The following is a 23,431-nucleotide window of genomic DNA, read 5'->3' as shown; positions in this document are numbered from 1 at the left end:
ATCTGTCTGAAATGTATTTAAAAAAATATGTGCGTGCGAGTATTTGCTATGGTGATGTATCCACATGCGTATATTGATCGGGATGCATTTAACTGCTTTTCCAAGCCCTTTTAACTCAAATAAACAGCGATTATGAACAATTAAACAGCATTTTTTCGAGGAAAAAGATCCAATAATTATTTGAGTTTTAAATCTAATTGGAAACCCAGTGTGTGGTATTAAAGTCCAGCATGTGAATTTTCCCAAGGATTGCACGTGGGGAAATGAAGATGCAATCGTTACACCAGTGCTGCCCGATGCGGATAATACATTCCTACAGACTTAAACAAAGGAAGAAAAACCACGCGTACGCATCACCCATGCGTACACGTGGTAGCGCGTTTGCTGCTCGTTTCAGAGGGTTCGTGGTTCGAATCCAGCGGCCGCCTGGTTATTAATGTGGTCCGAGCAATAATAATACTACGCCATACCGTCTGCTTCACTCGCAGCAGACGTTAAAGATCCCGTGACGTCATTTGCAAATACCACGTTTGCCAGGGGTCCAAATTTTCCACGTCCGAAAATTACAAAAAAATCACTATATTACGAAAACTACTCAATTGGGACTATACACAGCAGCAGCAACGGCAATCACCGCCCGCCTATTGGCAGCAGACTCATGACCCGGTTCACTCTTGTAAAGGAGACTTCTATCCTGGCCTCGCGCGTTCTATACTCTTAGGTTTTTTCGGTAAAGTCACGTAGGTAAAAATAAATAATAAAAATAATAGAAATAATAATAGAAATAAAAATTATTTCTATTATTATTTATATTTTATTTTTTTTTCCTACGTGACTTCACCGAAAAAACCTAAGAGTATGAATCCTTGCAGTCACGAAAGCTTGAAATCTAGAACTCCCGCGTTCTCTCTCACCTCGTTAAACGAAACAACCACCGGGAAGCCAAAGCATTCATCTTCATTCGGGATTTCAAACAGTGACTCTAGACCGGCAGCAGTCGCGCAGTAAACTAAACTATTTAAACAAACAAAATATATATATATACCAGCTGTAAGGCCACACTGGCTATCACAAATACGATAGGTCAACGATGTGGCTCATCGCGTGGAAATTTATAGCAGCCAAATACTCTCAGCGCATGTTTCTAGATGCGGAGGGAGAAACAGGAGGACCCGGAGAAAAATCCACGCGACCACGGGGAGAGAGAGAGAGACAAGCAAACACCAAATATACAACAGGCGTCACAGGGTCGGGATCGAACTCACGACCTCCTGTATACCAGGCGAGGCAGTTAACATCTCCCAGCCACCGTGGCGCCTGGCGAGTTCGTAGGCCGCGCAGCTGGAGGGGGAAGCTCATCGGTCAGCGTGGCTGCCGCCTTCCTAGAGGGCAAGTCTCCCGATAGCAACACGACTACTCTGCACACGGACGAACAGAGCCCCAGAGGTCGCAATCGGGTACCCGATACCCGTACCCTACCCGATACCCGGCTACCCGTACCCAGCCGGGTACGGGTACAGGTAGGTCGCCAGTCACTGGTGAGTAACCGTTTGTCACTCATTTCCCAACGTCTTGTCTCTTCTCACAATTCAAGTTCCTAGAATCAACCCACCCGCGCCTGCAACATGGCTTCATCCCAGAGGTCGCAATCGGGTACCCGATACCCGTACCCTACCCGTACCCGGCCGGGTATCGGGTAGGGTACGGGTACGGCCGGGTACGGGTACCCGTTTGCGACCCTGGTGCGGCCGGGTACGGGTAAGGAATCAAAACCCGTTTACGACCTCTGCAGAGCCCACAATGGATTTGGCGTAGAGTCAAACACTTTAGACAGTATAAATAAGTTGGCAGCGCCTTGTCAGTCTGCTGCTGGCCGCAGGCCGGCTCGTGCCATTATCAAGTCATGGGGGTTGCATGGCCAACAAATAATGTACGTCTTATTGGTTCTTTCGGTGAAGTCACGTAGAATGGAAATAATAAAATAATAACATTAAAACATAATAAAATAATTCTCACGACGTTTCGGCCACAACGCAAGTAGCCGTCCTCAGGTAGAGAACAGGTCTGTCGAGGAGACAGAGTCTGAATGACAAGCCCCAGGCTTGGAGCGACTATTTAAGCTGGGATGGAGGGGCGAAGAGCGACAGACCTGTTCTCTACCTGAGGACGGCTACTTGCGTTGTGGCCGAAACGTCGTGAGAATTATTTTGTTTTATTTTTATTATTTTATTATTTCCCTTCTACGTGACTTTACCGAAAGAACCAAGAAGATGAATCCCTGCAGTCACGAAAGCTTTAAATCGAAAAGAATGTACGTATGTTTAACTTCTTTTGCACGGTGCGTTGCCAACTGTGCTGATCGGAGGTGCGGGAGGGAAGGACAACGAGCTAAACACAAAAATAAATTCAAAAAAAATGTGTCTATCTATACAATTTGAAAGTGCATAGCTCCAGTGGCTTCCTAATATCGGAAGGAAGAGCGTTCCAGACGGCCACAGAAGCGCGTCTGAAAGCGCGCCACTGCTGCGAGGATGAGCGGAGTTCGCGCGATGATGGTTTGTGCTCCTAGACGAGATCGGTAGAGGTCTTCAGATTGTGGACATACACGCACGCACAAACACGCGGAGACAACGCTCTAACACTGAGGTTTGCAACAGCCAGTACAGTATTACGATTTTTTTTCATGGACGTCTGGTTCAGGACCCCCCCCCCTCTCCTATGATCCGACCAAATATGTCACAAGACCTTCCCACCACCACCAGACCTGTCGTCACACGTGTACATGCGTTTAAAAGGTGGCAATTTAAAATGGTCATGACATCTTGTTTTCTACAGTTCACCGGTGGCTGCGAGCCACCAGCGTGCTGAAGAAAACAAAAATAACTTGGCTCACGAAATGCGTACCTCTTAGGTTTTTTCGGTAAAGTCACGTAGGTAAAAAATAAAATTAATAGAAGTGATAATAGAAATAAAATAATAAATCACAAATTATTGTTACTTCTATTAATTTTTATTTTATTTTTTACCTACGTGACTTTACCGAAACAACCTAAGAGTATGAATCCTTGCAGTCACGAAAGCTTCAAATCTAGAATCATGAAATGCGTTTTGCACGTGGCTATTTCACGCGTTTGGCTGTGTCGGGTGGTAGTGGAGGGGGTTACTTTACGACGCAACATTTTGTCGGATCAATACGTGGGATTACCGTAATCCAAATATCGATTCTGAATTATAGGTAGACTGTTGGGGGGGCGGGCGTGAAACCCTACTGTTCTTAACCCCCTACCCCCCTCTAGTTTTTCACGAGTTTATAAACCTGGCTTTCGTGGTTGCTATGTTAAAATCCTAAGAGGAAGAATCTCTGATCTGGCAACACCGGTTTCTATGTGCCGAGTGAAAAAGCCAGGAATGGCCAACGATCACATGATTGCATGTGAAAATTCTAACACTAACAATCGCATGCTTGCAACCCCCACGTTACCAGATATTTGCGGATGATATGTTAACGCGTCTTATTCTCATCGGGCGATTGCCTGGTTGATTTAAGTATGCAAATCGCAGGAGACAACGCATGTGCGGTGGCTGTAGCGATTAGCGCGCTGCGCTACGAACCCGGCGGCCCGAGTTCGATTCCCGCTCGTGGCCAACACTAGTGACCATTATCCGAACCGGTCCCTGGGCCTCATCCCCTAGGTCAGGGGTGGGGAACCTTTTTTCTGCCAAGGGCCATTTGGATATTTATAACATCATTCGCGGGCCATACAAAATTAAATTTATGTTGCTGTGAAAAAAGCTCCTAGATTGATTGAATTTCGAGTGGTGCGGTTGCCTTGGCAGGGCCAGATCAAATGATTTCGCGGGCCTCATACGGCCCGCGGGCCGGACGTTCCCCACCCCTGCCCTAGGTCGACTCAGCCTGGTGTGATGTGTAAACATCGCCACTGGGGAGATAAAGGCGTGGTGCTGGCCACCCACCCCCTCGTGTGCAGTGCCAGCCTTCATAGGTGTTCGCAAACAGCACTAGCCCCGACAATCTGTTACAGACTATACGGGGTGGGGAGGATTCTGTCTTTAAATGGTTACATAAATGACCATGATTACAGGTGATAGTGTACCTAGATGGACGATCACCTGGTGAAAGCAAGGACATCACGAGAGATAACGGTATCTAAACTTGAATATCACCCGTCGTGTTTTTGTAACCGTTTGTTGCTGTAACGTTCCGACCGCACGCCCCGACTGGACATCTGCGAAAGATCGGAGATTCCTCCTGCAGTATAAATAAATATTCTGATTCTGACATCAAGCCAAAGAGATAACACTGGTCAACAACAAAAAATTCTGGCCTGGACTTTTGCAGCTGTATTAGACTAATTTTAGGGTGCTAATTCCAAATCTGATCTCAGATTTTCTCTATCACATTTCATTTTATGCTATCGGCATACCCCATTTTCATTGATTTTACCCGAAATTAACTCTGTCACTTATGATTGCAGGTTGTTCCGAGTCAGTGACTGCTTTAGTGTTAAAATATGGTGCTGTATTTGTAGGATAGTGTGTTTGTAATATAATTTTATGTAGATATCCACATTTATTTAATATTTTTCTTCTGCAGTTTTTATTGAAAATGCAATATTTGATATGTCAAAAACCTGATGTGATAGACAAAAACTGATGCCAGATTTGGAATCAGCACCCCAAAATTACCTTAAAACCATTGGAATACCTTATGCCAGAAAAAGTGTGTTGACCAGTGTAATGTATCTCAACGGGGCTCTCACCTGGTTCATTTCAGGACATCAACCACGCGAGAATGCACCCTCAATGGGTTCCAATACGGTTGAACGCACATCAATCACACAGGACGATGAATCTCAAATGGGGCTCTCACCTCTCAGGAACGGCAAATCACAAGGTCCGATGAATGTCTACGGGTCATCAGCCTCGTTAGATTCAGGGGCACCCTGATGACCAAATATTAATACCTCGCCTGGTATACAGGAGGTCGTGGGTTCGATCCTGACCCTGCCGCCTGTATATTTGAAGTTTGCATGTTCTCCCCGTGGTCGTGGAGGATTTTTCTCCGGGTCCCCCGTTTTTTGAAAGAGTATTTGGCTGCTATAAATTTCCACAGGATAAGCCACTTTGTTGAGCTATCATTTGTGGCCTGGTCGCCTCTGAAAGAAAAATAGCTTGTAGTTTATAAGGGTGCAGTGTAAAAATCTATAACCTCTAAGGGGCAGGAACAGTGGTTGTTTGGTACCAGAAGCGCATGCCATTGCAGAGAATCCTGCCACTTGTGCACCAATTATTGCCCTGCGGCAGTTTGACCAACGGAAGGAACCACCGACCCTCACTGTTGGACATCACCAAGGACACCGTGTGCCTGCTGATGCCTATCGCGCGTAATTGTTTCAAAAAGTTAGAATGCTCCCTTCTCAAGTAAGCAGGGGGTGGGGGGGTGGTGGTAATCGTCATTGGCCATCTGCCAATGCTGGAAAGATTCCACATTACAATGGCAGGGGCCCGGTCTTCTCCACCGCACCGAAGTGCTTGTTCCGCCAGAATAAAGCATCAAATAAAACAACGTTAAATTGGAATAGTTTGGTCCAATTGACGCGCGCGATCCCCCGTAAGTGCATTTCAACAAATCCTTAGGCGCCGAAATTCAACGAGTTAAACAAAACAAAACACTTCGCAACAAACGCATTTATACTACTCGGTGCCGAGTGCAGAGTCTCAGGGCTACGAAAGCCTCGGAGCACGACGGAGCTTCCCCCAGCCTCCCGGCAGGCAGGCGCGACGCGTCCGCGCCTCCCCTCGATCTTCGACGGAGAAGCTCATCGCGCGTGCCACGTGGCGGCGGGCTGGGCGATGGATCGGGGTGCGGGCGAAGGACTCGGGGGACCAGCGGATTTCACGACGGGCGGGGGGGCGGGGAGGTGTCTGTCGGCCTTCAGTCGGCGCGCAACGACGCCGGCAGCGGCATCGTCACACCGAGAAGTAGACGTAGAGGAAGACCCCCACCGAGCAGATGAGGCAAAGGCCCACGTTGAGCACGGCCTTGTCCACCGGCCGCTCCTCCAGCAGCCGCAGCCTCTGGGCCAGATCCTCGCCGAGCAGCCCCACCGAGGGCTTCCCCGGCGCGCCGTCGCCGCCCGCCTCGTCCGGGTCCCTCCCCGTGCCGCACAACCAGTTGACGGCCTTCAGGAGGCCCCTCCGCACGTTCTCGCGGCGGCCAGAGCCGTCGCGGGCGCCGCCGGCCCGCCGCGACCGCTCGCCGCCGAGCGGCCACTCTTCGTCCACCGCCGCGGCGCCGCCGTGGCCGGGGGTCTCAGCGGCGCTGTCGGGTGTCAGCGCCGGCTGGGGGCGGCCGTTCTCCGTCACGACGACGACGACGACCGGCGGCCGGCTTCCGTCATCGCCGCCGCGGTCGTCCGCCGAGGTGCAAGTGGGAGCGGCCGCTCGCTCGTCCCCCTTGCGCACGAGTTTGAGCGTCTCGGCGCACGTGACCCCGTTGCCCAGCGCCCGTTTGCGCTTCTTGCCGTCGCCGTCGTAATCGTCGTCGTCGTCGGCGGTGGAGGAGGAGGGCGAGGAGGAGGCCGGCGGGTCCGAGTACGTCCAGAAGGTCGTGTTGGCCACGCACTCCCTGGACGGTGGGTCGGACAGCAGGCTGGCGACGATGCCCACCGCCACAGTGGTCCAGAAGAGCGCAGCCGCCGTGTACATGTAGTGGATGCTCCGGACGACGAACGGGCGGTCGTCGTGGGGCTGCGTGCAGTCGGGCGGCGGGTAGATGAACGCGAGCAGCAGGCGCGCGAAGCCCAGCGTGGAGCCCACGAGGCCGCCGCAGAAGGCGCCCTTCTCGTTGCAGCGCTTCCAAAAGACGCCGAGCAGGAATATCGCGGCGACGGGCGGCGTCAGGTACCCGGCCATCTCCTGGATGTAGAGGAACATCTGCCCGCCCTGCATGGACACCACCACGGGCACCCACGCCACGCTCACCGCCATCATCACCACGACCCAGAGGCGGCCGACGATCATGAGCTCCCGCGAGGAGACGCGCGACGCTCCGCGCGCGTGCCTGTAGATATCCAGAGTGAAGATGCTGCTCGCGCTGTTGAAGATCGAGTCGAGGTCGCTCATGAGCGCCGCCACGATCACGGCCATCATGAGGCCGCGCAGGCCCGTGGGCATCACGGCGAGCACGAGACGCGGGTACGCGACGTTGGAGCAGCCCGCCGGGTTGCCGCACACGGCGGCGCAGTGCTCGGGCGACACGCACGCCAGCTCGTCGGGCATGAGGATGCGCGCGATCATGCCCGGCACCACGATCGCGAACATGGGCAGGATCTTGAGCGCGCCGGCGAGCAGCGTCGCCCCCTTGGCGTTGGAGTGGTCGCGTGCCGCCAGCATGCGCTGCACGATCACCTGCAGGGCCCCAAGATCACATGAACTGTAGACTCGCATAGAGACCCATAGGCCGGCTTACACTTTCACGAGCTGTAAACTCGCATAGAGACCCATAGGCCGGCTTACACTTACATGAGCCGTAAACTCACAGAGATCCATAGGCCAGCTTACACTTATTTGAACCGTAGACTTGCATAGAGACCAATAAACCAGCTTACACTTACGTGAACCGTAAACTCACAGAGATCCATAGGCCAGCTTACACTTATTTGAACCATAGACTTGCATAGAGACCAATAAACCAGCTTACACTTACGTGAGCCGTAAACTCACATAGAGACCCATAGGCCGGCTTACACTTACATGAGCCGTAGACTCAATAGCCAATCACATTGCTTGCTCACACTATTGAGAGGCATCAGTAGCCAATCACAGTGATCTCTCGCACTGGATAGAGATATCAGTATCCAATCAGTGCCCTCTCACACTGTACAGAGGCATCGCGAGGTCCATCCGGAAACCCGGATTCTAACCATGGCCCTCGGTGGCACAGGGGGGGGCGGAGGGGGGCGGGGGGCGGCAGGAGCCAGAGGTCGCAAACGGGTTTTGACTCCTTATCCGTACCCATACCGGGCCGCACCAGGGTCACAAATGGGTACCCGTACCCAGCCGGGTACGGGTACCCGTTCCCTACCCGAAATGAGTGACAAACGGTTACTCACCAGTGACTCGCGGCCTACCCGTACCCATACCCGGCCGCACCAGGGTCACAAACGGGTACCCGTACCTGGCCGGGTACGGGTAGCCGGGTATCGGGTAAGGTACGGGTATCGGGTACCCGGTTGCGACCTCTGGCAGGAGCACACCGTTGGGAGAGTCTCACCTGGTCCGTGCACCAGTACCAGATGGAGGCCGGCGTCTGGCCCAGCAGGAAGCCGGGCCATGGCGTCTCGCTGTCCCAGGGTCCCCGCAGCACCTTGAGCGAGTCGGCGTGCGGCCGGGCGATGGCCTCCTCGCACAAGGGGCCCGCCGATAGGTTGTAGGCGGCGCGGATGGCCGTCACGTTGGGCACGGCCTCCATGTAGCCGCTCCACACATTCTGCAGGCCGCCCACCTGCGTGGCGAGCGCAAGTGGCGGGGGGGGGGGGGGGGGTGGAAGGGGGGGGGAGAGACCGGGATGAGTGGTGAGGCAGGGTGAGCGGCGAGAGGAGTGGGTGGAGAGGGGGTGAGGGAGAGAGCGCAGAGGTGAGGGGCTAAAGATTGAGTGGGTGAGGGGTTGCGACAGGTTGAGCGGTGAGCCGGGGTGAGCGGCGGGAGCGAGAGGGGATAGGGGGCAGCCTGTCTGGGCACATCTGCTGTCTGGCTTCGTAGGCCGTGTGTATGATAGCAAGGGTACGAGACTGCCAGTAGGGGCTGCCATCTGGGTATGATCGCACCGTTGACTCAATTATTGCAGCGGCGTCCACACAGCAGCACGATGAACAAGACCAAAAGCTACGGCGGTGTCGTAATCAGCAACATAACGCTGTCAGCGTTTCTCGAGACGTTTAGGCCTGCGTGCGCTGTTGTGGAGTGACTCATGCAGCCAGCTATGGCTGCAGAGTTTGGTAATACATGTTGTTTACGTCGTTTATTGTGAAAATTCGGTCACAGTTCCTATGATTACTGTTTCATTGCTTTTATGGCTTTATTTTGGTGATTTTTGAAAAAAAATTCGGTTTGGCCATGTTTGTTTGTTGTAGTACAGAGTTAGACTGATGGCTTAATCTAAGTTGTCTTGTGGTTGTTGTTGTTTGACTTGCATCCCACTGGGAGTTTTGCACACAGTGTTGGTGTACGGTGCTTTTTCTGCAATATTTTGCTGTCTTTTCTCGGATTTTCTGTTTGCACATAGTCACTTTAAGATGTTTTCTTGTTCATGTTTTTGTTTTTTTAAACCCTTTATATTAAGTTCACTTGCTTGCTTGCTTGCGCGCTTACGACCGTGCACATCTTTCGGTCGTTTTTTTAACCCACTTCCCGTTATCCAATCGAGCTGACATTTTGCACACAGACTCGTTGTGCGTGACAATTAATTTTCGTGAAATTTTTTTCTCCAAAATTTTACACTTTTTAGGAAAAAATACATTATATTTAATTACCAATTGCTTAATGGTGGCAGGCAATCATCTGACCCATAGGTGGCAGCCATCTCAAGCCAGAGGACGAGAGGACTCTAGCCGCCACGCATATAAAGGATTTAGTGAAAAACTTTGTTTTTACGGGTTAATTTTTTGTTTGTTGCGCTTGCATCCGATTCAAGAGCCGAATGGCTCACAGGGCTATACCTAACAAATAAAACATGAAAAACTTGAAAACTTAAAATTAACAACATAGCCGCCATCGCTCGTCGCGCGGGACGTTTACGAACCTTGATGAGGCCAAGCACCATGAGCGTGAGCGCTCCGGCCACCATGAGCGCCGCCTGCAGCGTGTCCGTGTAGATGACGGCGGCGAGCCCCCCGGCCATCGTGAGCAGCGCCGTGGCGCCGATGAGCGACACGATGGACACGTAGAGGTCCCAGCCGAGGGACTGCTGGATGAAGACTGCGCCCGCGTACAGGTCCACCGACACCTTGGTGAGCACGTAGAGCAGCAGCGACAGCACCACCAGGTAGACGCGTAGGCGCCGACCGCCGAAGCGCCGTGCCAGGTAGCCGGGCATGGTGCACACGCCTGCAAAGGACGGGGTACAGTAGAACCCCCTCTCCTCTTTAACGACAGGACAATTGGTTCCACGAAATCGGTCGTTTAGGGATTTGGTCGTTAAGCGTGTGTGGGAAATACACACATTAAAGGCTCAATTCGTTCCGATAGTATCGAAAGTTACCCTTTTTCACCGAAATGTGGAGGGTATAATCAAAGGGCCCGGAGAAAAATCCACGTGGCCATGGGGAGAGAGTCACACAAACTCCAAATATACTCAACTATTTTTTATGTTACACCATTGGAACCTCCTTTTCCAGTAGAAAAATATGATAATTGGTTTTTTTACCTTTTATCTGATAACAAAACTGACACCTGGTGCGCCTTTTGGCGTCATATGGTCCAACCCATGTGAGACTAGGCTCTAGGAAAAGCTGTCTCGGGTGTGGACCAATCAATTTCAAGGACAGTGCATACATTATCAGAGTTGTGTTTTTTGTTTGCATTCCGACCGCAGGTATTGTGGTCAATGCAAACATGACTCCTTGTAAAAAAAGGGGTCAGTTTTGTTGCCAGATAAAAGGGTAAAACAACAATTATCATATTTTTTATGTTCTTTGGTTCTTTCGGTCAAGTCACGTAGAAACAAAAATAAATTAAATAATAGCATACGACGTTTCGATTGCAACACAAGCAATCATCATCAGGTATAAATGAAAGAGAAAACAAACCTAGTAAACTCAGAAATAAAATACAATACAACACAGAGAGTCGGCTAACATAACAGTCAACACCCTACCTGCTTGATTACGTTCTTCCAAAGATTGCTAAATTTGAGAGAGAGACAAAACACAGACATGGAGACACATAAGCAGAGAGATACCACAGAGACACACAAAGAGAGACGCACACATAGGCACACAGAGAAACAACGCCTCTGTGTCGAGGCCTTAAATAGAGAGAGAGGGGGGCAGAGAGAGAGATGGGGGGGGTAGAGAAATTAGCATGACAATGAGATATTTGGAGCTTTCGTGACTGCAAGGAATACGACAACACAAGGACACAGAGAGAGAGAAAACACACTTAATCAAACAAACTTAAATTTTGATTTAAAGCTTTCGTGACTGCAGGGATTCATCTTCTCGGTTCTTTCGGTAAAGTCACGTAGAATGGAAATAATAAAATAATAAAAATAAAACATTCTACGTGACTTTACCGAAAGAACAAAGAAAACAAACAAACTTAGTAAAATTTGGAAATGTAATGCAATGCAACACAGAGTCGGTCAACACACAATTAATGCACAGCCTGTTATCAGGTAAGGCCAACTGAACTATGGAGCTCTTTTTTAGAAGCGACCTGGCAATCACAAAATCACGTGAAAATTATTATTTTTATTTAATTTGAAGCAAAGGTTGGGGCGGGTGCGTGCATATTCTGGTCGACGTGTGTGTGTGCGTGCGCGCGCATGAGACCAGATTCGGTATATAACTTGATTGACACGGGGCAAACGTTTGGGGTGCATCTTACTCTTCCGAGCGTCTGGAGAATACGATGAATTGGTATCTTATTTGAATCCACCCGTCATAAAAAAACATTTTTTTTACGGAATTCTTAAATCTGTTCCCTAATAAAATGTTCAATTACATGTGTATTTCTCTACTATATTTGTTTGATCGCAAATTCGTGTACATTTTAGGGCCCATGCTTCGCCGAAAATTTTACTTTCAGTCTCAACAGGCTCTTTGCACAATCATCAGCCATAATCAATCCACTGCTAGATGGACTCCTCACGTGGTCTCCATCTCTATCCTCCCCCCAACATGGTCAAATGGTGCAAGAATTCCATCTCGCTCCAGCACACGAGACAATCTCATCGCTCCATCTCCTCCTCGGGTGTCTTCCCTTCTCAGTCTATCTTTCTGTGGCAGGTCTCAACCACGAGCCATCGTCTCTTCAAGCCGTGGATGCATCATCCTTCCCCAGGCCGCTAAATTTTCCTAACAGAAGATGTCATTACCCCGCGTATGTTCTCCGATGCATGCGGTTCCCCTCCTTCAGTCTTTCGATGCAATTCAGTTTTCAAAAGAACCTCTCCACGCTACTCTGTTCACTTTTCAGAGTTTGTAAATTTCAATTTCCACTTTTTGGATCCATCCGTGGCAGCAGGCGATTGCCGCACGGATTGAAAAAACGCTTTTCCTCTTCAGCGACGGCGACACGTCGCTATCTGCTGGTCTCCAGTAAAGGCCACTGCCGATGTGTCACCGTGTTTTTATACGACATTGTGGATTTGTATTTATTTTCATTTCAGGTGGTTTCGCGTTGTGGCCGCTAGCACGGGAGTGCCGGCGCGTGCGGTTCGCGTTACCTCGCGCCGTGTAATGTTACGAGCCGCGCGCTCCGGCGACGGCTTTCCGCGCTATCAATAAATCAACAAAACAAATGAATGAACCAGGTTTCGGTGTCGGCGGCTAACCTTTCATGTGCAGGTGGTGCAAGTTCAACAGGGCCTGAACTAAGAACTAAACTATGTTATTTTACTAAATAAGGCCCACTGATCATTACAGCTCTTTTTTTGTTCTATTAAGCGACCCGGCGCACAAGTGATAGCTCAACGAAGTGGCTTACCGCGTGGAAATTTATAGCAGCCAAATCATCGAAACACTGTCGATTCTAAATGTGGTTTGGAGAATTAAAAAAAACTAGAGGACCCAGAGAAAATCCACGTGAGCACGGGCAGAACACGCAAACTCCAAATATACAGCAGATCCCAGGGACAGGATCGAATCCACAACCTCCTGCATACCAGGAGAGGGAGTTAACATCTCGCCACGGCGGCGCCCTATTGGCTGTTGCAGGGGGCCTAGGGAAGTGGGGGGCGGAGCGCTGGCGGTTGGATGCGCGGCCTTAAAGTGGTGGCTTTGGGCACTGAAAGCATTGGGTGGCTGGGTGGGTGAGGTTGCCGCCACCTTTTCCACTGCAGACCAAAAAACCCAGACATTTTTCCACAGGTCAACACTAGGTCTAATTATCACAACTGTGCAGTCTACGGCAATAAAAGTTCAACACAAGATACCGGTACCAGGTCTCGGTTACAAACCAATTCTTGCCACCCGAATAGAGATGCCAATTCCCAGACTGTCCGGGTCAAACACAGGCAGGTGGCGATGTTAAGAGATAACCCAGGGGGCACACACAAAGCCAAAGATCCCCCATATAGCCTTTAAGAGACTGTTGGGGCAAGTGTTGTTAGCGAGCACCTATGAAGGCCGGTACGGCACACGAGGGGCGTGGGTGGCCAACACCACGCCCGGACCGCCTTCGTCTCCCCAGTGGTGATGTTAACACGCCTCACCAGGTACTCATTTGAGGCCGAGTTGACCTAGGGGAGGAGACCCAGGACCGGCTCAGATATTGGTCACCGGTGTTAGCCGTGAGCGGGAATCCAACTCGGCTCGGCGGGATCCCGTAGCGCGGTGCGTTAACCCTCTACGCTACCGGCTCCCCATAAAGATAAAACAAAGACCCCCCGTATAGCCTTAACAGACTGTAGGGGCAAGTGCTGTTAGCGAGCACCTATGAAGGCCGGAACGGTACACAAGGGGGTGGGTGGCCAGCACCACGCCCGACCGCCTTTGTCTCCCTAGTGGCGATGTTTACACACCGCACCAGGTACTCATTTGAGGCTGAGTCGACCTAGGGGAGGCCCAGGACCGGTTCAGATAATCGTCACTGGTGTTTGCCGTGAGCGGGAATCGAACTCGGGTGGCCAGGTCCGTAGTGCAGCGCGCTAACCACTACACTACCGCTCTCCATTCGGCACAAACCAATTCTGGCTCCCCACACACACACGCACACCCACACGCCCTCACCTGTGGCCAGGTAGACGGGGTAGAAGACCCAGCTGAGGAGCTGCAGCAGCAGCAGGGCGTTCAGCTCCCAGGCGGCGACGGCGAGGCCGCTGGCCGCGCCCGAGCCCGCCAGGCCGATGAAGTGCTCGCTGCCGATGTTGCTGACAAAGAGCGACGCGCCCACGGGCAGCCAGGCCATGGCACGCCCCGCCAGGAAGTAGCCGCTCACGCTGGCCCGGTTGGAGCGCCGCATGGCCCACACGCCGACCGCGAACACCAGCACGAAGTAGATGCCCACGATGGCGATGTCCACGCCTTCCAGTCGCTCGGCCATTGCCACGTGCAGGGCCCCAGCGGCCGCACTGCCGCACGCAAACTCGGCCCTCCTGGCAAGCGCCCGAGCTCCTGGCTTGTTGGGTCTACAGTTCTTAGTCCGCTTGTCTCTGTCTCTCTCGGTCTCTCTCTACCTGCGTATTCTCTCGGTCTGCGTATCTCTCTCTCTCTCTTTCTCGATCTCCCCCTCGTCTCTTTCTCAGTCTCTCACTCTCGGCCCCTCTGTTGTGCTCGTGGAATGTGTGGGCGAATGGTTGTGTCCCTTTATGGAGTTGAAAACAAATTAAATAAAAGTCGTGCTTCAGAAAAATATATACAAATATAAATACGTGTTATATTTACGCATGGCAATAAATAAGCTAAATTAGCTGGAACATAAAACGCACGATATTTAAAAATTCCATTTCTTTGAATAGTTGTGAATACTAACGAAAAAAAAAGTAAACAAAAGCACAATCAACTTTCTCGCTTTCTATTAAGTCTGCTTTCCTGCAATCACCAACCCCACCACCACTTTTACCCAGGCCCAGTAAAGGACCAAGAAAATCTCACCCTACTCCACACCAACACCCCCTAAATCTCTCCCAAAATCCACCACGACTGGGAAGGCGGGGGGGGGGGGTGTGCAGCCCTGCCGCTGAATATCACTCCACCTTGGTACCAACGAACTCTACAGACCCGTGCTGCAATTCATCCCCCTGGAAATCAGTGGACCGGGTAAAGACTCATTGGGCTTGTGCGTGCGTGCATCTGCCCGTGTGTGCTTACACATGCGTGCGTGTTTAGGGCGAGGATCACAATATCAAATCTTCCTCTGTCCTAAAACAAACAACAAAAACGACAGAACAAATCACTTAAAAAAATGTTTGCTTTTATTCGTTCGGGGCAAAAAAAAGCGTCGCATTCACAAGATGCGCAAGCCGTCCAAAGCGAGACGAACACACGACGCAAGCGGCCATTGACGGATCGCGAGGTGGGAAATAAAGCAAAAATAAGTATAACCTGTAAAAACAAAGTTTTTCACTATAAATCCTTTATGTGCGTGGCGGCTAGAGTTCTCTCGTCCTCTGGCTTGAGATGGCTGCCACCTATGGGTCAGATGATTGCATTGCACCATTAAGCAATTGGTAATTAAATATATTTTTGTCCTAAAAAGTGTAAAATTTTGGAAAAACATTTTCACGAACATTAATTGTCACGCACAACGAGTCTGTGTGCAAAATGTCAGCTCGATTGGATCACGAGAAGTGGGTTAAAAAACGACCGAAAGATTTGCACGGTCCTAAGCAAGCAAGCAAGCACGCGAACTTAATATAAAGGATTTAAAAAGAGAGGGGGGGGGGGGTAAAAGACGCGGCACCCCTGCAATTGCTCGCCATCACTGCTGGCACTATAGGGGAGCTCCGGAGAGCGAGCAGCCCCACTTCAAGGGCACCGTCGCCTACTCGACCCACGCTGGCCGGATGGAAACAAATGTTGGCCTTCACTTTGATGAGCGATACCAGAATTATCCACTCGTGCTGCACACTTCTCACCAAAATACCCAATTGACGCTGCCCTCTTTGGCAAATCCTCGGGTGTTGGCGTGGCCAACCAAACGCTTCAGTTCGGCAAGTAGCGACGAGGACCTTGCGTGCCACGAGGAAGTGGCAGAAGGATCTTCCCGCTTCTCGGGAAGACGAGGGAGTACCCACGCTTTACCCCCACCGCACACGAACCAGCCGATCTGATCAAATAAGGTTGGGGGGAGGGGGGGGGGGAAACATTTTCGGCCGGCGAATATTGCACACCTTGGCACACGCAGGCCCCGGCGCCTGTCGCGACACGCAGTTGTACCCCATTACCCGTGCGAACGCAAAGCCTCGGGCGGTAGTTTTGCGCGACCTGCCCGTGCATCGCGCCACCTTGTCCCCCCTGCACCGGCGTCATTATTACAAGCATGGCGAGCGGCACGTCCTGTCCCAGGGTGAGGAACCTAGGGGCTCCGAAAGCAAATCAACCACACCCCTGACCTGCAGAGGCCTGTTCTCCAGAGTTACTTGCGGCCGATGGAGGGGGGAGTAGCCATCAAAAGTTATCCCACAACTTGGCAACCACCGTGAGAACGGTTTCTTGCCCTCCTGCCTATTTTTATAGACTCAACCTTTCTCCATCCCCCTGATCCCTTGCTCGCTCTTCCATCTTCATCCCATCCACCATTTCCTGCCTGCCACTCCATGCTGGCATCTTGAGGTCGCTGGCTGGGTAAACGGCTGGGCGAGCACATGGCTGCCTGGGTAAGTTGGTAAGCGGGTGGATGGTTTATTGGCTGGGCAGGTGGCTGGATGGGAAAGTAGCTGGCCGAAAGGGTGGGTGGGTGGGCGACTGGGTGGATGCATGGCCACGTAGGTGGTTAGTTAGAGAAGGTGGCTGGCAATAAAGATCGAAAGACAAGTTGTTAGTGTTGCCAGGGACGCGCTGCAGGCCGCAGCCACGAGGAGTTACGGGCAAAGGTCGGAGATAGTCGGAAATGGGAGCGGTGGGCAGGTGGAACAACGCACACCCTGGCTGTGTCAGGAGCCACGTGGGTCTCCGATATCGACTGGAAGCATCATCACCTTTGCACAGCCATCCACATCGACGCACGACTCACACTTAGGGGTTTTATTTTTTGCACAAGCGGTTGTGCAGGATGCATCACTAACCTAGGACGTATGTATTTGCATTAACCCTTTCCAACCAAAGTTGAAAGCGTTTCGTTGCTTAGCTCCGTCTATCCATCTCCTTAACACAATCCAAAACGAATGGGCCACTGGAAAAGAACCTGTGCCAAAACACACCAACGTGTTTTTCACCCGTTCCAAACTGGCAATTAAATACTAATTATATATACACACATGACGAAGATAAGCCGCGTGGTGGAGAGCGGTCCAAGAATGCACGCGTGCGGTTTACTATTATTATTTATTTAAACATAAATATTATGACACCACAAAACTCGCCATCAAAGCGAGGATCCCGCGTCACGGTCAGGTGACCGCCGGAGTGGGTTGTTTTGTTATCGCGCGGCCGATGAGACGATGACAAATGTGACAGTCCCGAGCCTCCTCGGCGCTCTCAGACACGCACGGCACGCACCACCTACTCACAGCCGTTCCAGCGGCCACGCGGCGCAAGGCTCGCGAAGCAGAGGTCGCAACCGGGTACCCGATACCCGTACCCTACCCGATACCCGGCTACCCGTACCCGGCCGGGTACGGGTACCCGTTCGCGACCCTGGTGCGGCCGGGTACGGTACGGGTAGGCCGTGAGTCACTGGTGAGTAACCGTTTGTCACTCATTTCCCAACGTCTTGCCTCTTCTCACAATTCAAGTTCCTAGAATCAACCCACCCGCGCCTGCAACGTGGCTTCATCCCAGAGGTCGCAATCAGGTACACGATACCCGTACCCTACCCGTACCCGGCCGGGTACGGGTAGGGTACGGCCGGGTACGGGTAGGGTACAGGTACGGCCGGGTACGGGTACCCGTTTGCGACCCTGGTGCGGCCGGGTACGGGTACGGGTAAGGAATCAAAACCCGTTTGCGACCTCTGTCGCGAAGAGAATCCGGCGTGGCAGAGATTACCGTCATCCAAGAGTGTCCACTGGCGCTACTGGGAGGCGGACAGGTAGCCGTCAGGACAAAAATGCACTTGTATTATTTGGGGAACGCTTTGATTAATTTGTCCGGTTCTGAATTATTAAGTAGAGACGCGAAGAGCGATACGACTTCATTCTACAGTTTCCTTTCAAATTGGATCAAAATTGACGAGAGTTATAGCACCCTCAACGTTAAAGGCCGGACAGATTTATGGACAGAGCCGATGTTTTAAACCTTTGTTTAAACCTTGGTTGGAAAGCGTAAAAATATATGTTCTGGTTTGTTTCGCCTTTCCCCTGTCATTTTATTCAAATTGTGTTCATCAGCGTCACGTCGTGAGACAAAGACATGTCAATTCGGACCTCTCGCAGCAAGGCGTGGCCCCAGCCCGACTGAGAGGCCCATCAACGGAAGTGTCAAACACCTGCAGGATCGGACCGTGCCCGTCCAGTGCTTGCCGAGCTGCATTGACTTCTGGTTGAGCTCATCAGACACAAAGTGTTTGCCACAAATGAACCACAAAGCCTCGCTGATCTCGTCAAAGAGTATAAAACATCATCACGCGAACTCTGGTCATCCCTCGCAGCAGCGGCAGCAGCTTTTGGCTCCGCCATCGAAAAAAGACGGTCGCTTGCAGACGCGTTTCTGCGGCCGTCTGGAACGCTCTTCCTTCTGATATTAGGAAGCCGCTGGGAGCTACGCACTTTTAAATCTAGATTGAAAACTAACTTCTTTAGAACCGGTTGGTGTTCAGTTTGTAGTTCTTCCCCCGCACCTCCGATTAGCACAGTTGGCTACGTACGGTGCGAAAGAAGTTCAACATCCGTACCTACGTACAAACCTGCTCGTGGCATTCCTAAAGTGGCACCACGCACCTTTTCACGCATCCTCGCTATCGAGATGATCGTCAAATGCCAAATGAAATCGACCTCTTAAAAAAAAAAAAGTGGGAATTTCTGGCAAATCAAAAGAATTGGACCATCAACTCACTGCACTTGAGAGGGATCTGGGATGGATGAAACCCAGAACCAGGATTTCAGTGTTACCAGCGCAGCGTCCGACTCCTGAACCATCCGGCCCAGCTGTACGCTGTCGCGCAACTCGAATGCTTCGCATCAGTCCGGTTTTGTTTTCATGGGATTCTTGGAGTGGACACAAATCTCTGCACCACCTTAGCAAAAAAAAGAAACCTACAATAAAAACCAAGAAAGCTGGACAGCCTCCGTGGTCGCGGAGTCGTCGGCTGGCTGACTGCCACACCATGCACTGGGGTAAAGGAAAAAAATATCAATTGGCTCTACTTCTTACAAGTCCATAATGTCGGTTTTTTTTAGTGTTTAACTTCTTACAAAAACTGCCCCCCATACAAGACCCCAAGGCAGGCAGAATGTCCTAAACAAAGTCCTTCAGCATCCCGAGACGCCTTTGTCGTGTGGGCGACGGCCGTACCGTGTTTACACGCTCGTAGCGGACTTCTTCCGCAAGATTTACTCCTTTCCGCGTGCGTGTGCGATTGCACCCAGCCCACAGTCTGGCCAAGCTCTGCGCCCGCGAGTTCTGCAGCTCGCTGCCGAGCAGCAGGGCAACGCGCCTCCTCCTGCAATCGTTGCTGCTGCTGCTGCTGCTTGCGTCCCGGTGTTCCGAAGCCACTCAGGACCGCCACCTTCTGCCACCCTTTCGTGGCACAAGCCCCCCGTCGCTACTTGCCGAATTGAATCGTTTGGTTGGCCACGCAACACCAAGGATTGTGATTGCGATTGCTAAAAGAGGGCATGGTAAAAGCGGGGGGGGGGGGGGCAAGCACCAGTGGCGAATTTTGGTATTGCTCATCAAAGTCAAGGCCAACATTTGTTTCGGTCTGCAGTGGCTGGCAGCCATCGCATATGGGGCAGTGGGACACACGCCATTTATTTTCCACCGCACATTTGTGCAGGGATGGCGCCATCGTGAATGTATTTACTCCTGCTAAATTCTGGCCGAAATTAAAAGGGATGATTTTTTAAAAAAAAACATTATACGCGGACGTCCCGAGCAGACGACAAGTGCAAGCCTCGGGCCAAGCCCATCGCTCTCGCGAACTCTTCAAAAATCGCCCGCTCCGTCAATTGGGTTTCTCGAATTTTCCATCGAGGGGGATTAACGCCATCACGACGGGGTGGTGACATTTGCGGCGGCGGCGGCGTCGAGACAGACGGATCGGACGCTTTTCAGAACAGCCCTCGCCGTCCTCAGCAACAACAGCAGGGAGGGAGGTGGACCACCTCTCGAATCTAACAATGTAGCGAACAGACGCGGCGGGTGTGGCGATGTTGGGAGAGTGAAGGTGCACACTGCGCAACGAACCCGGCGACCCGAGATTGCCGCTCGAGGCCAATAAACCCAGCGACGATTGTCAGAGCCGGTCCTGGGCTTGCCTTCTAGGTCGACTCGGCCTCAAATGAGTAGCTGGTGCAGGATTTTATTAGGTGCTCGCTAACTTTCCCCAATAGTGTGACGAGGCTATAACGGGAGATCTTTTTCTTTGGGGGTCGTGAAGAATCTCGCTTAAACATTTTTAAAAAGTAGATTTTATATAAATATCTATTTGAAAAAAAATATATTAAACGCATATAAAATGAAAAAACTACTTTTTTATGTTTACAATTTTGCATCGATGAAAATAACAAATCTGAAAACAGCCATCCAGAAATCATTTAAAGTGGGGGGGGGGGGGGGGCTCTTCCCACCTCTCCCCCGGCGTTTGCATTAAAATGCAAGAAAAAAACTCAAGTTGAGGATGTCACACGGACATTGTTCAGTCTCGCGCATCTCGTTATTTTTTGCGCGTGGTTTCTGTTCTTTTTCAGGACGGGTCTGCCAAGTAAAACAAACCCCTAAGACAACTGACGCAACAACAACAATGCAGGGTGCAGCCCTTTTGTTGAAACCGCTGTTGGGGACGAGGGTCTTGCACCCTCTGCCAACCACCACCAATCACGCAATTCCAGGTTTGTGACCATACTTCACCACCCTGGTCAATGCGCGAGTGGTGAATATAACGCAGCGAGCAATGGATGATGGGAAATGTTGTAAACAGCTTCGTCCTGGAACAAACGATTCCCAATTGATGAACGATTTCAAAACACCATTGGCGTCATCTGGTCCAACCCACGTGAGACTAGGCTCTAAGGAAAGCTGTCTCGGGTGTGGACCAATCAACTTCAAGGACAGTGCATACATTATCAGAGTTGTGTTTTTTGTTTTCATTATGACTGCAGGTATTGTGGTCTATGCAAACATGATTCCTTGTAAAAAAAAAGGTGTCAGTTTTGTTGCCAATTGCCAGATAAAAGGGTAAAAAAACAATTATCCGATTTCAAAACAGTTTTTTTCTTCTTTTCTTCAAACAGGTCATTTCGTGCAATAATTTGAAAGCGTTCGCTCACATTGTTATTGTGTGTAAACCCCTCCCACCTCATACAAACCACGGCCACAATACACAGCCAACCCACACAGTGCAGGGGCGCATTCTGGAATGTTCTCTTGGCCAATATTGAAACACGAATCACGATTTCCACCCCCACCACCCCCCCACACAAGCGATTAAAATGAAATCGATTTTAGACATTGCGCTAATTATCACCGGGAGAATTATGAACAATGCTCTTGGCCATTGGTGGGGGGGCCCTGCAAATGTTATTTGCACGTTACAAAAAAAAATTGTGTGTGTGTACGTGCACGTGTACAATGACACACCGTGTGAACTTGAGTCTAAACACCCTTTCGTCCAACGAAAGACGGCAAATAGAACGAACGATACGCACGAAACTCAAAACAATGGAGTTGCTTATGCAGGACGCGGCTTTGTGGAACACGGCAACGCAGAAGCAGTCCTTCCTGTAATTATCCCCAAATGTCATTATTGTTATTATTAACGAGTAGCAGATGGTACACAATTACAGTCTAAATATATCCCGTGCAATTAGACGATCGTATGCAATTACAATGCATTCAGTATCGGTTACTGATAAATGCAATTTTATGTTATTAGCAATAGTAACTGCAGATGTATGCGAGTGTGCACATCAATGCTAACGATATGCAATTATTCAGTTTTAAAATGTAATTTATACGAAAAAAAAACGAAGCAAAGTCAAGTTAATCCGCATTAAATTGCAATTATTTCAAGAATCACACTCATTCAATTGACCCACGATTGTCGTCATTCATTCGGTCACTTTGTAAAACAACGTTTTCACATCATTTCCCATTCAGCAACGGACACGATGCTACCTGTTTGCTCAGTTACATAGCCCATAAAGCGCACGTACACACACACACATACACACGTGTGCGTGTGTGCTTCTTGTTCGCTTAGCTTACCGTGTTAATGCTGTTACGGCTTGGGTTCTTAACCTGGCTGGGGAATGGAGGGTTGCTGGCTGGCTGGCATGGAGGGGGCAGGTAAACGCAGGTAACGGCAGAGGAAGGTAAAGATGAAGGGAGGTTGAAGAGTGGGAAGAGCGCTTTGGTGCCAGCAACCGAGATAGACACAGAACCCTACATACGAATCGACCACGAGGTGACGCTGCCCCTTTAAATACGAGTGGCCTCACCCCACCCCCCACCACCCAACCCTTAGTCCCACCCACCACCCACCCACCCGCACCCCAACCCACCCACCCGTACCCCCTATAGGAATTTTCCACTTGCAAAGCCGGGCCAGGAGGGGAGGGAGAGGTGGGCGGGCTCTTCCGCCACCGGAAGATGTTGACGTTGTGGTGGTTGGTTGGTGGTGGGGGTTGTTGTTGTTGTATCTCCGGTAGACGTCTACCGCTCTCAGGTGAATCTTCCAGAAGTTGGAATTTCAAGCACCACCACCACCACTGCACCCCTTCGTGTCCTTCCACTGCATCCACACGATCACGGGATGGGTGGCTTGTTTGGCCACACTAACCACGAAAGCTTTGAGTCAAGTGTAAAGTATGTTCATAATAGAGGGTTTTTTTTTGTTTGGGCCAGATCGCGTAAATATATATGTTTTAAACCTCTGTTATGGATGAAATTGGTCGCGAAAGCCTACGTGTTCAACTGTGAAAAAATGTGTTTTGTTGTTGTAAAGATAGGGGGTGGGTTGACTTAACGAAGATGACCAATACTCTCCCAGACAATATACTCATTTATTACAGTAATCACGAGTTCCATTTTAAGGGTATAAAGTCAACAGCAGTCGTCCTGTAGATGGACTCGCGCCCACCCAAAGGAATGTGGAATTTCCACAACTGCCTCGGGGCTGTAGAGAAGAATTGCACGCTGGCTCAATGCCCACCTGAGCAGGTAGTAGACTGACGATTTGCATAACCGGTACAGCTGTAGCGGGAAATCTCAACAACACGTGGAGACAGGTAAGGATTGGACATCTGTTGGGGGGGGGGGGGAAGAGCTTCATAGCTCATCGGATTTCTCCAGGATAAATGCAGATTCTGATTAATCGAGAATTGAAGCTTTCGTGACTGCAGAAATGCTACTCATTGGTTTTTTCGGAT

At 50.7% G+C, this 23,431-nt stretch overlaps 1 protein-coding gene across 11 annotated transcripts; it reads right to left on the bottom strand.

The window, feature by feature from the left end:
• Nucleotides 1-942: 942 nt before the first annotated feature.
• On the bottom strand, nucleotides 943-22,443 carry SLC5A3 (solute carrier family 5 member 3). 11 transcript variants are annotated; one of them, XM_061574825.1, is made up of 7 exons: nucleotides 22,269-22,443; nucleotides 18,897-19,077; nucleotides 15,821-16,011; nucleotides 13,974-15,104; nucleotides 9,824-10,128; nucleotides 8,297-8,527; nucleotides 943-7,431 (listed from the first exon to the last, which is right to left on the bottom strand). In XM_061574825.1, exons 4-7 carry the CDS (start codon nucleotides 14,284-14,286, stop codon nucleotides 5,992-5,994), a joined length of 2,289 nt encoding a protein of 762 aa, XP_061430809.1. In that variant the 5' UTR covers nucleotides 14,287-15,104; nucleotides 15,821-16,011; nucleotides 18,897-19,077; nucleotides 22,269-22,443; the 3' UTR covers nucleotides 943-5,991. The 11 variants fall into 11 exon arrangements, with proteins under 11 accessions (XP_061430809.1, XP_061430811.1, XP_061430814.1 ...); XM_061574827.1 differs by having other exon boundaries at nucleotides 13,974-15,099; XM_061574830.1 differs by having other exon boundaries at nucleotides 15,829-16,011.
• Nucleotides 22,444-23,431: the final 988 nt, after the last annotated feature.

The sequence above is a fragment of the Lethenteron reissneri genome, chromosome 56 (genome assembly GCF_015708825.2).
Source record: "Lethenteron reissneri isolate LAM-NWPU_2019-01 chromosome 56, ASM1570882v1, whole genome shotgun sequence".
NCBI lineage: Eukaryota > Metazoa > Chordata > Hyperoartia > Petromyzontiformes > Petromyzontidae > Lethenteron > Lethenteron reissneri.
Note: the sequence above shows the minus strand (reverse complement) of the source record. Positions and strands in the feature narration are given on the sequence as shown.

What these genes read in the sequence shown, in the direction of transcription:
- SLC5A3 (XM_061574825.1), bottom strand. Translation starts at nt 14,286, where the DNA reads ATGGCCGAGCGACTGGAAGGCGTGGACATCGCCATCGTGGGCATCTAC. An exon ending in CCCCGTCTACCTGGCCACAG is followed by an intron (nt 10,129 to 13,973) that starts GTGAGGGCGTGT and finishes CGTCCTTTGCAG; the next exon opens with GCGTGTGCACCATGCCCGGC. An exon ending in TGGTGCTTGGCCTCATCAAG is followed by an intron (nt 8,528 to 9,823) that starts GTTCGTAAACGT and finishes CTCGCCACGCAG; the next exon opens with GTGGGCGGCCTGCAGAATGT.